The sequence below is a fragment of the Exophiala oligosperma genome (assembly GCF_000835515.1).
Source record: "Exophiala oligosperma strain CBS 72588 unplaced genomic scaffold supercont1.6, whole genome shotgun sequence".
Lineage (NCBI taxonomy): Eukaryota > Fungi > Ascomycota > Eurotiomycetes > Chaetothyriales > Herpotrichiellaceae > Exophiala > Exophiala oligosperma.
Genome location: NW_015622823.1, coordinates 526,915 through 538,546, shown reverse-complemented (window position 1 = coordinate 538,546; position 11,632 = coordinate 526,915). Strand labels below are relative to the sequence as shown.

At 50.6% G+C, this 11,632-nt stretch overlaps 4 protein-coding genes across 5 annotated transcripts; 2 read left to right on the top strand and 2 right to left on the bottom strand.

Annotated features, from left to right (window-relative positions):
* The first annotated feature begins 243 nt into the window (after positions 1-243).
* Positions 244-2,454, top strand: PV06_06659. Of its 2 annotated transcripts, XM_016407800.1 has the most exons (4): positions 244-575; positions 696-1,189; positions 1,295-2,136; positions 2,199-2,454. In XM_016407800.1, the coding sequence occupies exons 1-3, from the start codon at positions 432-434 to the stop codon at positions 1,716-1,718; spliced, it is 1,062 nt and encodes a 353-aa protein (XP_016261280.1). In that variant the 5' UTR covers positions 244-431; the 3' UTR covers positions 1,719-2,136; positions 2,199-2,454. The 2 variants fall into 2 exon arrangements, with proteins under 2 accessions (XP_016261280.1, XP_016261279.1); XM_016407799.1 differs by having other exon boundaries at positions 1,295-2,454.
* On the bottom strand, positions 2,448-4,507 carry PV06_06658 (uncharacterized protein; the record flags this gene model as incomplete). Its single annotated transcript, XM_016407798.1, has 2 exons — positions 2,448-3,380; positions 3,902-4,507. The coding sequence occupies 2 exons, from the start codon at positions 4,505-4,507 to the stop codon at positions 2,448-2,450; spliced, it is 1,539 nt and encodes a 512-aa protein (XP_016261278.1).
* Positions 4,508-5,408: 901 nt separating this feature from the next.
* Positions 5,409-6,521, bottom strand: PV06_06657 (uncharacterized protein). Its single transcript, XM_016407797.1, has 3 exons — positions 6,143-6,521; positions 5,989-6,089; positions 5,409-5,896 (listed from the first exon to the last, which is right to left on the bottom strand). The coding sequence occupies exons 1-3, from the start codon at positions 6,324-6,326 to the stop codon at positions 5,645-5,647; spliced, it is 537 nt and encodes a 178-aa protein (XP_016261277.1). The 5' UTR covers positions 6,327-6,521; the 3' UTR covers positions 5,409-5,644.
* A 2,899-nt stretch (positions 6,522-9,420) lies between these two features.
* On the top strand, positions 9,421-10,401 carry PV06_06656 (uncharacterized protein; the record flags this gene model as incomplete). Its single annotated transcript, XM_016407796.1, has 1 exon — positions 9,421-10,401. The coding sequence occupies one exon, from the start codon at positions 9,421-9,423 to the stop codon at positions 10,399-10,401; it is 981 nt and encodes a 326-aa protein (XP_016261276.1).
* Positions 10,402-11,632: the final 1,231 nt, after the last annotated feature.

Here is an 11,632-nt window from a genome sequence, read left to right as displayed (position 1 = left end):
GTAGAGAAATGATACAGACTTCTCGGGGATTGCGAATTGCTTCTTTCTCCGTATAGTGAGCATCCATGGTTTTCTTACCAAGCAGACTTTGTCGAAGAAAGTCGTTATTTTCATGGTGGAAATATCGATCCCGAGGGAAGAAAATTCTCGGCGATAAGAGTTTCCAAGTCCAGCTTCACGGGTGACATCAGTATTTGGATGCCTGCTGCCTGCTTGTATAGAAGACATTGAAGTTGTAAATTTCAAATATCCAGACGAAGAATAAATGTACTCTGTAGTACACCCTTCCTCCCAGAATACCAATCATCAGTCCCAGGACAGCGACGCCTCAATAAATCTTCTATCAAAGATACGCCTGGAGCTCAACCAGCTCGAATTGACATTTTACCTATCTACGTGTTAGCTAGAATCACCAAGTGACGTACTCAAAGATGCCCGATGAATTCAACATCCAGCCGAACTTTGGCTCGACATTTCGCACCTTTTTGCACTCACAATTTCTCGTCACGCCGCCATATCCGGAGCATTCTTTTGCGGGGCAGACGGTGATTGTCACTGGGTCGAACGTTGGTCTCGTAAGTACATGACTTCTTCTTCAACCGCTTGAAATCTTTATGGTTCAAGGAGCGAGTCCAACTGTGCCAAAGACCTTGCATTGAACCGCTTCGTGCATCTATTGACACTTCACTTACTAGGGATTGGAAGCAGCGCGGCACTTTTATCGTCTCAACTGTGCCAAGCTCGTATTGGCGGTGCGTACTGTATCCAAGGGGCAATCGGCGAAAGAGGACATCGTCCGCAGTGTTCGACATCGGACGGACGCAGATGCTATAGAAGTATGGCCTCTGGACCTCACGAGCACGGCTTCGACGTTGGCCTTTGCACAGAAGGCAAAGACCGAGCTGTCTCGACTGGACGTCGTGGTGGAAAACGCTGGAATCAGTAATCCCACATGGCACGTCCACGAGGGTTTCGAGGCGGTCATCCAGGTCAACGTCATCAACACTCTACTGCTCGCGTTGAGTCTCCTACCCAAGCTCACCGAGACAAAGAACCGATTCCCAGACTCGACCCCACATTTGGAAATCGTCAGTTCAGAGGTCCACAAATTCACCAAGTTTCCAGAGGCCAATGCTCCAGATTTGTACCAAACGTTGAATGACGAGGCATCGTCCAACCTCTATGATAGGTGAGTACTTTCATGTTGGGCCTTTTTTATTCATCCTGCGCCCACTTTGGTCTGTTCGAACCGACGGACGGGCGTGACATGGGTCTGACAACTTTGAATCCCCAGGTACAATGTCAGCAAGCTACTGGAAGTCCTGTTCATTCGGGAATTCGTCTCGCGGCTGAGCCACTCTCAGCCGTCCTCGCAACCTCCGGTCGTCATCACGCTCGTCAATCCAGGCTTGTGCCGAAGCTCGCTGGACAGAGACCAACATTTCCTCGTCAGAATGACCACGGACGTCCTCAGGTTCATCGTCGGGAGGGCGACGGAGGTGGGCTCGAGAACGTTGGTCCACGGTGCTTGTGCGGGCCCAGAGTCGCATGGCATGTTCATGTCAGATGGGAAGAATCAGGACGTGGAACCGTGGATATACACCGATCAAGGCAAGAAAGTGCAGAAGAAGGTGTTTGAACAGACCATGAAAGTCTTGGACGAAAGACGCTTCAAGGGATCGAAGCCAGATTGGGGATTCGACGTGGGAGAATATTGATGGCTCGAGTGTCGGTGAGCAACAACTCGTGCCTACTTGCAGTATTCGCGGTGGTCTTTCCGCAGAGGGGCATTTGGGATACGCGCGGGAGCATTCGTCGCGAGGAACGGCAGCACGATGCTGTGTTCTGGACTTCAGCCACGAATGTTTTTAAAGGTCTGATTGTCAGGCGTAAAGGGGGAAGTAGCATCACTAGAGATGTTTTTTTCTCTCGGAGCTGTTCAGGTATATCAAGCTCGAGAACGATCGATGAAGGCTCAGAGTTTCAATCCGGCAGTTGTGGTGAATTGTTTACACGATCCCTAAAGGAGGTGGACAAAGCAGGTGCCGAGACCGGGACGGTTGTCCAATGCTCGTTTTTGCGTCGGTTCTGTCCATATCGGTCTCAAGGCGGCACAAAGCTATTTACATCTACACAGTAAGAGCTGCTCCGAGCTCTCCGGGCACGCCGCTTTCACAAGCTGACGACCTGCTTCGCAGCTCAACCACTCTTCTCATTCCCTCCAGCACTCTCACGCACCCTGGCAAGCAACAATCTGATTTTTGCTGCTGCAGGGCCCCTTGGTACGCCACCGTCTCAAGACACGAGTTCCCATAGTTGGCAACCAACAGGGTTGAATACATTCTTCTTTGAGTGCCTATGAAGAAGGGATGTGGAGGTGTATTACATTTAAAGGAGTTGTCTCGCTACGTACCGTGTACATACTCAACTCAGGTAGATGACGCTGGTCACCACTCATATATCAAGCATAAAGAACCGATAGTCCTGACCCTTGCCTGCTGGTATAGATATAGGTTGAACATCTCCCCAGCCTGGTTCATGGCGCCCTGGTGTTGCGACTTCCAGTCCTTCAATTTTTGTATACCATCGAGCTCGGCCGAGTCGATGTCTCCCAAAAGGACGCCAACCCCGCTCATGTCCTCGCTTTTGGCGGTTCCGCCATTGTCCGCGGAGAATTGTAGCTTCATGGGGTTGATGCCTCTCGTGCTCGCTCGCAGCAGATCGACCAACATCCCGTAGCTGCACTCCCTCATCCACAGTCGTTTCGAATGGGAGTTCCCCCAGACGAGTTCTCGGACCGGCGACGGAACGGCCATCATGGCGTCGACGAAGATGATTGCGGCACAGGTCGCCAGGCTGGCACCCAGTGTCGCGGGGAACCAGTCTGCCCTTCTGGTCGACAGGCATAAGCTCGACAGGAGGGAAAATGCGCGGTTGAGACGCCTCCGCAATGCGGAAACGATGCCAGCTATCGTTTGCGCCGGGGGGGCGGGTTCTGGATGGCCAGGGTCGTCGTCACACTTGATGAAACATCGATAGAGGTGGCATGTCGCTATGACCAAGAATCCACTTACTTGTAGGCACTCATTCTGTTGTGGGGGGGCCATGTCAGTAGGAGTGCTGACTGATAATCTCAGAAAGGAGAGGGGGGGCGGAGGAGGAGGAGGAGGAGGAGGAGGAGGAGGAGAGACGTCTGAGAAGAGGCGGCATACAGGCCTCGTTTGTCTCTGTTGGTACGCGCTGACAATGTCGACCAGTTGATGAAGATCGTTGCCAAAGATCTTGATGGACTCTAGATCCTGCTTGAGTTGTTCCCACAGCGTACCGGGTCGATTATTCCGCACATCGACAATACTTGCTCCAAGTTCTCCTGCCCGAGCCTGTGGCACCAAGTAGCGCCACGAGGGTACCTTGCACGCCAATTCTGGTAGATCAGCCAGAGACGCCTCAAAATTCGCTAAATCAAGTTTGGTTTATCGTCAGACTGCACAAGCCTTCATACGGTCGGTCAGAGGCACAACGACCTACTAGGTACGATACAAAGCGTCAGGTCCTGCAAACGTTCCCGTCGACAGCCCAATTCAGATGGCCATACCCTGAATGCCGGGACACGGCAAGAATTACAAATACCGGGGCCATTACACTGTCGAGGGCCGTACCGGCTCATGATCAGTTTGAGATAGAAAAACCGGTATTTGGCGAAGAGGGGGGGGGGGGGGAAGGGTTCCACTGACTGGCTTCTTGTACTTCCTGCAACGCCAGCAGGCCCCTATGTCTCGCTATTCTCTCACGTTAGACTTCGAAATGTAGTGATATGAAGGCAGCAAACGAAAAACTGCTACTCAAATCGACAACCTTTGGAAAAAGAGAGCTTTACCATGCTAACACCCCTTTTTCGCACCTTCTGCTTCAGCGGATCACTGCGGCGAGGCCGTATAACTTCAGACGACATCTGGCTGTCGCCCAGGTCGGAGTCGCTAAGAGGGTTCCTTGTCATCGGCAGGGCACGCTGGCTGCGTAATGGCCTGAGCGCGGTGGTTGAATGGTTGACGTCGCCACCCGGGCCTGAGTGGTAATGTGTCTCCGTGAAAGCTACATTATCCTGTGCTGATGTTGAATAGGTATTCGCGGACAACCACGGGGAATCGCCTGGATCGAAGTCTACACTTTGAATTGACCCAGTACTCGGCAAGAAACTTGGGTTAGGAATGTCGTAGAACTGGCTGTGGCCTAGAACCTCATTATGCTGTGTGATGCCCGGAGGCCGCTCACTGTCCACTCGGTGTAGCCGAGACCGGCCCAGAAACTGTGTATCTGTTGTTGGTGTCATCCATGGCTCTGATGGGGGAAGGTCCCAGCGTCCAGAAGGTAGGTCCGAGCTGGGCAAGGGTACTCCTGCCCTTTGGTGAACCTCAGGCACTGAAATCGCATAAAAATTTGCCGGAACAACCGATGATGGGTAGGTCAGGTTGAACTGCTTGTCACTCCCGGTTGTGCTCTCATCCATGGCGAGTGATATGAAACGTCCCGCGATAGGCCAGGTACAGCTTGCATGCAGCACGGGAGAGTTGTCAGAGGGACAGAGCGAGCGGTTTGGCCTTCCAGATAAGACATAACGATGCAAAACCTGCCTCATGGTCCTCGTGGACATCAACCCGGTGTACCCTGCGTCGGGACACCTCTCTTCCGACCTACCAGGTCTCACATTCCGCGATCGATGACCACGATTTCTGGTTCTGGTCCCTTTCACTAGCGTCTCGATGGCGTAGAGCAAAAAGCGCCGATCTTATACGATCACACCCTGAAGCAAAGATAAACAAAACTGGAGAAATGCTTCTGTGAGTAGCCAAAGGCTTAAACTTTAAGGTTCTTTTGAAAAACTTGACGCGATGGAACAGTGCATAAGTCCCTAGCGTACGTGAAATGTGCCTTGTAAGGCAGTGGGAACGGTAGAAGACGAGTAATAATATACACCCAATGACCAGAGTTGCTCCTCGACTCGATACTTTCATTCCCGGTTCAAGGCGGATCGGTATACCCACCCGCATTCGCAATCCCTACCCTCAGCGGCTCCCTTTCCGGGCTGTCTTCCATTTTACCCTTCCAGACGATGACCTCTAAATCCTTTCAAAGTCAATGTCTGACGGGGACGATACCCTTTGCGCCGCGACGCAGTTGCAGCACATTTAAAGTACAGTTTAAACTATAACTAATTTTCAGCGCCACCAGGATTCGCCTCCCTCAGCGCCTTGAGGCGGAACCGGATGTGCACTTCTCGCCTGTCTCTCGCTCGGGTCTTTGGCGACACCTGCTTGGCTAGGATACAAGTAGTGGCGCAGGGGAGTTACTGAGGCTCACTGTCTCACGTAGTTTCTACCACGTAACATCACGTGCTAGGCACGCCCCTTTTTTCGTGGTCGACCTATACACGACCTCACCGACTACAAACATCATGGTGACGTGGCGGAGGGGGAGGTGGTGTTGTCACAATTCATGTCAAGTACAGCTATATTTACATCCTGTTTCTGCCAATATCTTCAAGCCGACCTGCCCACCAACAGTCATAGCCCTCCGATGAAATGTTCGATCATCTGACAAATCAAGAAAGAAACAAAAGTCTCGTCGCTCTTGTCAACGAAGAATCTCATCCCCGAGCCTGATACGACATTCCTTGAGGTTTGGCATATCCAGCAGCAGCCTTCTCGGCAATCTCTCTCTCACGTACCTCGGCCTCCTTATCCTGCTGAATGATGGAGCAACAGGCACAGCAACACGACGTGAACAGATCGCTCAGGAAGTCTCCCTGCAAGTTGTACTTGTTGCGAACGTCGACTCGTTGGAACAATGTGGGTATGAAGTGGAGACCAAAGCATGAGAATCCGGTGAACAATAGACACTACATCACAAGTGGGCATGCCAGAGTCAGTCCAAGTCTGTCTCGGGGATCGCAAGGCCTCTGGGGACAATGGGGTTACCAAAAAAACTCACCGAAGCGTTGACGCAGTTGTAGGATTCCATGTCCCCGTGCTTGCGTACACGATGGTGTGTCTTGCCGAAGGTGATGCAAGGCACGCAGCAGGTTATCAGACCTTGAAGAATCAGTCCATGTTTGGTTTTCAGGTTGGCATGAATTTCACGTTACATGTGTCAATAGGCATGAAGCAGCCAAAGAAAGACTCGGCCCACGGCCGAGCGTCGGGGGCCGATGGCGCAGTAACCAAGGTCGAGTCCGCCAAAGTGGCGTTGAATCGATTGACCCAGTCGTTGACATCGTTCTGGTCGACCATGGAGGGCTGAGGCTGGCTCTTGTCTGTTGATGAAGCCATTTTGTGTTGAAGGAATGTGTCGAGCACCAAGAAAAGTTATATCAGGAAATGGCCAGTGGGAATTCCTCCTTTAGTGAAGTGAAAATTCAAAGAATGACTGTGAATAGAATTCTGAAAGAGCTGCTGCACGAAAGGAAGAAGACTCTGGAGAAGATATCGAGTAGACATGGCTTCGCTATAAACACCAAAGGCTGGGTATGAAGCTCAAGGGGCCCCTTTTTCACACATGGACGCATGGCACGTTCAATCTCCACGCTTCATTGCTCAATGACTCGACAGCACTACCGATTCGGAAAATTTGCAGCAGATCCCAAATTAAGATTGGACGACATTGCCGTATTGTGACCCGACTGGGGTATGATAGAGAAAGGGAAGATGACTTTGAAATTCTTACTTGCTCGTGGCTAGAAGGATGGTCAGAGAGTAATAACACAGGTGGGTCCACAGGTAGAAGATTGTTATTGAAGTGACCCTTGGCGTACTTCGCGCCAGAGAAAGGCCAAGGACGCGAATAGGAGGGTCTTCACTTACCTGCCGCACGGCGACTTTGCTTCGTGGTGCGGCGCTGCCGATCTAGGCAGAGGTTCATCGGGAACGGTTGGGCTCAGGGGTACAGAGAACAGAGAACCACACACGGTTGCTTCCTGCAGGGAAGAGGAAATCAAGGTAAAGGGCTCATTATATCGACCGAGTAAGACCACCAGCTGGAAATCTTTTAGTCCTTCAAGTTGGGGGTAGTATGAAGTTAATATGCGCCAGGGCTTGCGGTCAAGAAGTCCGTTAGCCGAGGGAGAGAATCCTCAACGAATGAGCAGAAACGGCCCCCAAAACCGTGGAAGACTGGGCCCACTGGTGCAATAACCAGAGGTGTATCCGTAGCAAATGTCTCAAGAGGAAGAAATCCTAGGTTTGGACATTGCCATGAAAAAATGTCCGGAGTGCACCACCAAAGGCGGAATTAACCACAATGCTGACTACATGAAACACGCGCCATGAGCGGTGATTATGATTGTTAGCACCGTAGCCTTGTTCCCATGCAGCTTACGAAGCTAGAGTAGAGTACAACGAGGCATCAAAAGTCACCACGCAGCCAATCGGGGCAAGCCCGATCTAGGCGCTACACCTTAGGATGGAATCGCCCATCTCCACTCTCTCGCACATGGTGCTGTGGTGAGTGATCCGCCTTTGTGAAAACGAATTCCGAAGTCAGTGAGAGCGGTAAGAGGCAAGACATTGATTGATCGACAGGCGAATACAGGGTATGGAATAATCATCTGCGGCCACTCTTTAGAAAAGGACTCCAAACAAAAACGAACAGAGCCCAACAACTTCGGACTTCGTGTCAAGGGGAAGGCGGCATCTTCTATCAGCAAAGTCTTCAAGTACGAAGTATTCTCGATACTAAATTTGAGCTTGTGTTATAATTCCTAAATTTGAACCACGCGATTGAGTATCGCTTCAAATGAATGCCAATAGTGTTTTGTAAATTGATCTAAGTACAAGGGCAATTGGTGAACTTGAGAAGAATATTTCACAGCCACCAAACGAACATTTGTCACCACCACGCTACCATGCCAATGATTCTCATTTCAAGAATTTGATCAGCTCGCGAGTCGATGACAGACGAAGAGAAAAATGTGAAGTTGCGTCCATGACTGATCAGATCGTCCCGACGCGGGTCAATATTGTCGAGTAGTCGACAACAGAGTGTTCGACCAGGCACCGCCCAATGGCAGGCAAATTGGTCTCGGCCGGAAGAGATGGAGGTGATCGAGCCCGGCTAGTCGTCAGCCGAAACGCAGGTCAACGTCGTTGAATCACAAGTCAAGTTGGTACTGCTGCAGCAGACGCCGACATTTATGTCGGAGCAATCACCGCCCAACGGCAAGCAATTTAGTCCGGTCGCAAGAGATGAGGTGGTCGCACTGCTGGTGAATGAAGGCGTAGTGCTGGTGTGAATTACAGTCGTCGCCGTTGTTGTGGATTTGGATGTAGTCAGTTCCAGGTATGAAGTCGTTGATGATGTAGAAGTGCAAGGACAGAAATACTCCGTCTCGGTAACCCAGACGACCGACTGGGATGCGGTGGCAAAAGAGAGTAGGCCAGAGCCAAAGAAAAGAATAGTGCTGACCCTCATCGTTGGGGATATATCAACGTATTCGATTGCGAGTGTTCCAATATAGACAACAAAGAAGTGAACTTGAAGAGAAATCGAAAGTAGTGGCGTAACGCTTCAAGCCATGGGACAACCAACAGATACTTATATGTCGAATACTACCTAGTATGGTCGAAGATACTCTTAGACTGGAGCCTCACCTATGAACCAGTTCTCAACTGCTCCCACCTGAGTGATTTGTCCGCCTTCCCCTGAATTGTACACAAAACTGCCACTTCACTTCGAACCATCTCCTAGTTTAATCATTCAAATGTGCTCCAATGGATCTGTTTAGATTGTCGAATCTCCGCTCATCGTCAGAGAAGCCCACGGCAGGATTCATCTCTCAAGCCGAAGTGTGGAAGTGTAGGTAAAGGAAAGAAGATCTGCATCGTCAGGGACTTACGCAATGTCCTTCTACGGACGCTACAAGCGGGAATCATGTGAATCCTTCGTAAACTCAGTATATGTCTCACCTAGCCGTCGAAGTATGTATGGAGCTATGTTCGCGGGACGGTATGAATGAGGGATGCGCTATGAGCGGTGACTTGAATTAACGCGGACGAGGCTGTACCCTGCTCCACTTCAAAGGGAAACTTCCTACTAGAAGCACAAATTTCTTCGTACCTGCAAAGTCGCATGCCTATGCCTGGTCGTAGTGTTCCGGTCTGCTACCAGGAGACTTGGACGGAAATTAAAGAAGATGCGGCCGGGATCCTGATCAACAACCATATCCTACAATTTATAGATATAAACCCGTAGGGAGTTGCACCGTGCTCATTTTGTAACTTGGTCAATTGTCTAGTCTTATCGACTCTTTGTTGTTGAAATTTATACTGACCCCCAGTCATTCATTGATCCTGCTTCTATTTTCCTGTCCTCTTTCCCTGTCTTCGATCTAAATTGTCACCCTCCAGCCGATCGCTCACTGAAATCAACATGCTGTTCAAAGCTGCTGTAAATGTTGCCCTGGGCGTCGCACTCATATCAAGGGTCGTGACCGGCCAAGTCACATCCACGACCACCACGACGATTTCGTCTTGCATTCCAGGTCTCAAGTGTGGTCAGACCAGCGTTGTTGGGCCGCAGACCTCCACCACCACAATGACTGTCACTTCTTGCTCCCTCGGTGCGAAACCCGCCTGCTTTACTACGACTGAAACGGCGAAAGACATCTCGACCAAGCCCTCGCAACTCTCTGTATCGAGTACCAGTACGCTGGTGAGTGCGTTGAGCACTTCTACTCCTGCACAATCAGCACCCTGGGATGACTGGACTTCGACGCCAACGACTTCGACACCTGCCTCCATCGTCTCTTCTTCTTCCAGCAACCCCTGGCTTGATTGGTCCACAATCACGAGCTCAACTGCGGACCCGCATACCACTACTGTGGTTTCCTGGGCTGATTGGGCACCTCTTACAATCACGACATCAACTCGCAAGGTCCATACTAGCACGATAGACGGAACTTGGTCGGACTGGGTGTCTTCAACGGTGACTGTTAAAAGTGACCCCACAATCGACTGGGCAGATTGGACCACCACATCAGAAATGATGGTTGAAGCTACTTCCACGACAGAGAATTGGCCAGATTGGTTATCCTTGACAACAGGAGTCGCTGCCAAGACGGACTCAACTTGGGAAGAGTGGGCATCATCTCTTTCGACCACAAAGAACCCTGCGGTGACCGCAACGACAATGAACTCGTGGTCGGCAATTAACGGTATAAGCACATCGATGGGTTTCTCGACCCCGGTTTCAGCAGCGAGCACATGGACCGAGGCTGAGTCCACCAACGCGGCTATACCATCCGTACATATTTACACCGGCAGCGCCTCGCCACGTGCTGTGCCATTCGGGACCGGCCTGCAAATCGTTACACTTGCTGTTATTGCGCTTGTGGTATCAGCTATGGCGTAGGGTTCCCCTGTTTCTGTGATTTCCAGGGGGGAGGGGGTGAACGGTCATCACAGAAGCCATTTGTGAGAAGGGTTCTAATGGGACCACGTTGAACATTTATAAGATGCTGGAAGTATTTTGACTAATCTATAGCTCCGCTGTTACTATTTTGTGAAGTGACCAGAGCCTTTATTTAATGCTGGTAACGTCTCGAAAAAGCTAGAGGACACGGAAGATATATGAAGGGTTGGTAGAAAAACCGGTAGTCACTTCCAGACTTGGAGCGAAGCCTGCTCTATCCACAATCTTCTATCCTGTAGCCTCTTTCATCGCTCGATTAGTTGCTTCGTTGTTGAGTGTACCAAGAGAATGTGTAGAGATCCAACAAACTTGAAACTCCTAGACGACCGCAGAGTCTCCGACATGGCTGTCGGTGCTGCCACCATCTGTGTATACGTCTTGCATCTTAGTCGATCGTATATCCTCCGGACCACGTATCGGTCTCTGCTGCATCTCCTTCCCAGGGTGGTCTTTCCCTTTACGGTGCCCGAGGCCAATAATCAAGGGGCTTCTGACACTCTCGGTGTCCACCTCGCGCGTCACCATGGACAAGGGTTTTTGGTCAGTAATTTCGTTACTGACCTTCGGGTCTTTGATCTTTCTCCTTTCCAAAGTTCTCTTGCTGTCTTTTGTGCTTCCTCCAAACGCTGTCTACTCATCTCCTGTTCTGTCTCCCATTGGGAGAAGCGTGCAGAGGGCTATATTGACATCGTGTGTCCAGACTCATTCTACCGGATGCTGGCCTACTAGTTAAAATCCACGGACTAGTGATTGGGAATTGAGGCGTACCTCCTAGCTATACTATCCGTCCCAGTTGCCGTTGTCTTTACTAACGTCTTTTACCATCGATAGTGTATCTTCGCCGGGATGTGTCAAAACATGAAGTCGCTGAGTGATTGAATCGTAGTAATTTGCGTGTCCAACCAGGACCCTGAGACGCATATCTGAACGAGAAGCTTCCTCCATAAGCTTCTCTTTTGCGATGTCAGCTTGGATTAGCAGGTCGACCACATCCATAATCCCATAAGAGTCTTCACAGGTCGACGCTCAGTCTGAACTGGAAAGTCAGGCTGGATAATAGCGACAGCACATCATCTACCCCTTCTTTGCCCCTGCATCTACATATAGCTCACTGGTCTCTTGCCCGCAGTGAGAGATTTAACCCTAGTGTCTATGTTGAGGAGCACTGTTG